General features: G+C 56.8%; 1 protein-coding gene across 1 annotated transcript in view; it reads right to left on the reverse strand.

Moving 5' to 3' along the window:
* Positions 1 to 326: 326 nt before the first annotated feature.
* skd (mediator complex subunit skuld) overlaps positions 327 to 4087 on the reverse strand; it is a 54208-nt gene continuing 50447 nt past the window's right edge. The window contains exons 14-21 of the mRNA XM_013324909.1: positions 4033 to 4085; positions 2754 to 3750; positions 2408 to 2611; positions 2088 to 2317; positions 1536 to 1959; positions 1126 to 1395; positions 728 to 981; positions 327 to 629 (exon numbers count right to left, since the gene is read on the reverse strand). Coding sequence (XP_013180363.1) covers positions 497 to 629; positions 728 to 981; positions 1126 to 1395; positions 1536 to 1959; positions 2088 to 2317; positions 2408 to 2611; positions 2754 to 3750; positions 4033 to 4085 — 2565 coding nt within the window. The 3' untranslated portion in view covers positions 327 to 496. The remainder of the gene's footprint in view (positions 630 to 727; positions 982 to 1125; positions 1396 to 1535; positions 1960 to 2087; positions 2318 to 2407; positions 2612 to 2753; positions 3751 to 4032; positions 4086 to 4087) is intronic.

Here is a 4087-nt window from a genome sequence, read left to right on the forward strand (position 1 = left end):
GTAAAACAACGACTTGTCTTTATAATAGTCGACTTCCAATACATTTAGTATCAATTTCACAGATGTATAGTGCTAACTCATGGTAACCTTATATCACTAATACCTAAGCCATCTCTCGCCTCACATTTCCAACACGTAACAATACAATTCAATTGGTTCCTGTCTCGACTGCTTGTCATGTCACACGTCAATTACAATTTGTTCCGCACAAGTCTTGAAGAGTTCAATAAATAACACTAGAAAGGAGAGCACGACACAGGTGCGTCATATACAATAATTACTTCCAAACAAGTATAATATTAGATAAATAATTACAAGTATATGTATTATTCAAATTCCCCAGAAGTCACGATATTAATCGCGGAACCGATTCAATGGTATATTCTTATCGGGGAGTCGTACAAAAATATGAACTGCAAGGCGGACCTTTTCATTCATCTAGCTAATAAGTTAAGATGTGGTGATGTGGTGGTGAGGTGGTGGCGGCGGAGTGGGTCTAGCCCAGCGCCGCGGCCGTGTGGTAGAGCTGCATCAGCGCCTGCACGTGCAGCGGCAGGCAGGACAGGCGGTCGTGCGTGCTGCCGTCCAGCGTCAGCCACGACAACGCGTTGTACCCCTCCAGCACGTACCTGCAACGGAACCACAAAACACAAACGTTACTTTTATCGTGTCGTATTTCACCACTGTGCATAGCTGCGCAGACTAGGAGAGCGGCCGTGCGACCTACCTGAGCACGTCGGTAGTGGTCTGCGAGTCGAGGGGATGCGAGTTGTTGTCGCGGCGCTGCATCAGAGATGTGAAGTCGTCGGAGGTCTGCGCGCTGCCGGAATGCAGGTGCAGCGCGTTCTTGAGAAAGGCGGGGCAGGAGTCGCGCAGGTGCGCGCAGCCCGCCCACCACCAGGCGGGCATGGCGCCCAGCGGCGCCGTCGAAACCAGGTAGCCCAGCGCTAGCGGCTGCTGGAGGATCGTGCCCACCTGCTCCTGCGCAGCGAACCACCACACACACTCAGTGTCAAGTTACTAGGTAGAACGAGTGGCGTAGCGACCACGCGGCAGTGACTTGACAGTCGTAATGCTTTAACTGAATACATGATATTTAAATGTATACTGGAACGTATGACGTACCGGCTGGTGGTCGTCGGCCTGGCGGTAGGAGCCGGGCCCGAGGGCCGCGCGTCGTGCGGGGCTGCCCTCGCGGCTGCCGGCGGCGTCGTCGTCGTGGCGACGCGGCGAGGCGCGCGGGCTGCTCTGCGCCCACATGTTGGTGAACATGTCGTTGATGATCAGGTCGGCCATGTTGTCCTCGCCGATGTCCTCGTCTCCCATGTCTACGCCCATGAAGATGTCGTTGTCCTCGCCGTTCGCCATCGGCTGCTCGAACGGCATCTGATTCGACTGCAAACAAACACAAACGGTCCATATGAAATATAATTGGCAACACGCCACATAGTGCCGATGGTGCATTAATTTTTTTTTTGCCGTTTATGTATAGTTTCTAAAAGTGATAGTGCAAAAGAAGCAGTAAAGGTGTGTACCTGTGTTTTAGCGGAGGTGGGGAAGACCAGTATGTGCGTGGCGGTGACGTCACGCGGCGTGTGCAGGTGCGACTGTATGGAGGCCTGGGAGAAGCGCTCGTCGGGCGTGAAGCGGTCCGCCATGAGGCGCAGGCAGGGATCGGGCTCCGTGGACACGAGGCAGGCGGACAGCACGCAGGGCGCGCCGCCCGGATACAGCGTCGCGCAGCTGCCGCAGATCTCGCGCAGCACGCTCGACGCGCGCACCAGGTTCTTGCGCGACAGCAGGTAGCTCCAACCTTTGAGCTCGCCGTGCCCGATGCGCCCGACGCGGCCGACGACGAGCCGCCAGGGCTGCGCGGCCTGCGACATCACGCCCAGCGTGAAGTCCATCAGCTTGGTGAGGCCCAGCCGCCGCGCGGGCGCCGAACGCCGCCGTCGCGACCTGCAACGTGCACCCGCGCACTTTTACATAACGAACATACGACATCTTCATGGGTGCCTCATCGAAACAATAACGCAACTGAAATAAATATATCTCAATGTCCGTAGTGGTCTTGTTGGATCACTTACCTGGCGGGCACGTGTATGTTGATGGCGGCGGTGTCGAGCAGCTCCCCGCGCGCGTCTGTGGCCGCGGCCAGCAGCCAGCGCTGGTCGTGCGACAGGCAATACGCCACGAACAGCACAGAGCACTGCTCGCCGCACGCCGTACCCCACGTCTCGGCCACCTCGCGCAGCGCACGCGGCGGAGCCAGCACCCACGCCGGCGTAAACAGCCGGTACGCTGCGCGGTTCTTCTCCTGGCAATCATATACATACATGTATCACAATTAATTTCAAATCTTATTATAACATAAAATGTTGCTTTTATATTTGCTGAGTTAGCTTACGTCTTTGTTATTGAGGAAGAGATTTGCGTTGGCGGCGGTGCCGAAGCCTGTGAGCGACTTGCCGTTGGGTTGGTGCTGAAGCAGCCGGCGCGCGCCGCAGAACACGCTGAATGCCAGCGTGCGCAATTCTGCGCCGCCGCCGCGCCCCGCACCCCACGCGCCCCGCCCCGCCCAGCACTCGTACACGCCCTCCAGTGAAATAATCTGAAATTAACAAACATGTTTCTAATGTTATTTCTAATGTTATTTCTACTAGTATAATATATCATCTGCGATTCTACGAAAACCTTTGTTGTGTATATTTATTGATCTTACTCCTTTTATGAGATGAATATACATTTTTTACCTTAATGTATGGATTGTGATGTTGCAGATGGTGATGGGCCTGTGCAGCGAGCCTCAACAAGGCGTGAAGGGCGAGCGCTCGGTGCGCGTGCGCGGCCGGCGGCTCCACGAGGTACAACACTAGCGCCGGCGGGCCCGCCTCGTCCTCCTCCCAAACGGGCGCACTGGCGCTGCCGCCGGGTGGCACCTCGCCGGCCTCACCCGGCTCCCCGGGCGTGCCCGGCTGCTCGGGCGCCGCCGGTGGCCGCATATTGTTTCCCTTCTCCCCCTCGAAGAGCACGCGTTCGATGTTCATTGACGACAGTTGAGAGGTGAGCTCTCGCAGCGTGTCCGCATACGCCCTGATGTACTCGCCGAGCCGGCCCGGCGGCAACTCGCCGGCCCACTCATCGGTGTCGCAACGCTCGCCCGCCACCGTTCGCACGATGCCGTCTCGCGCTATCCTCGCGATCGGCTGATGCCTGCCCAGGCGGCACGCCTCATACGCCGTGGAAAGCTCGCGAAAGAACGCTCGGAGCGGGTCGGTGAGCGCCTCGCCGTCCGGCGCTAGCGCGACGTAGGCGACGTCGCGCGCGTACGAGTAGGGCTCTAATGAAAGCCTCTCCCAGTGGCGCAAGGCATAGGGCGACAGGGAGATCCAATCTCGGTCATGGCCGACCAGCAGCGGCGGAACTGGCTGTGGCTCACACAGATCCTCGTTGCCGCGCCCCGCCAGCCGGTGGAACTGCCGCCACGTAAGGGGACCGGTGACACCGTCCCACATACGGGCGCCGCAACATCGCTTCTGGATGGCGTCTTGTAGCAAGGGCCGAAGTCGACGCATTAATCTGACGACGTCACGGGAGGAGCGCGGGGCGCGCGCGCCGATAAACGGCCAACGATGTACTGCGCAATGCGCGCCGCCACCACTGACAGCACCCGCACCCGCTCCCGCCGCCGGCCCGCCCACCGCCGCCTCACGCAGCGCGCTCGCTGCAGCCGCGCCTCCGTCACTGTACCTGCGATGAGAATATGACACAAATGATCAATACACGTACAGCAAATAAGATTTGTAATGATAAAAAAAAACGGAAAAATAAAAAATATGAATTAACATAAGCCAATCAGAATATCAGATCTCGATCTCTTCGAAGATTCTATGTTAACATCTTAAGTGTTTACTACTTTTGTTGATGATGTCCATAAAGCATCTTACAAAAACAAGAACTGCGACAACTCAACCTTTTTCATGATATTTGTGCTTGTGCACATTACTGTTAATGAATTAACGCGTGACTCACTCGAGAAGATTAAGGCGCAAGTGGTCGTGTGCGGGCTTGGCGTCAGCGGCAGCGC

The sequence above is a fragment of the Papilio xuthus genome, unplaced genomic scaffold (assembly GCF_000836235.2).
Source record: "Papilio xuthus unplaced genomic scaffold, Pxut_1.1 DF824888.1, whole genome shotgun sequence".
NCBI lineage: Eukaryota > Metazoa > Arthropoda > Insecta > Lepidoptera > Papilionidae > Papilio > Papilio xuthus.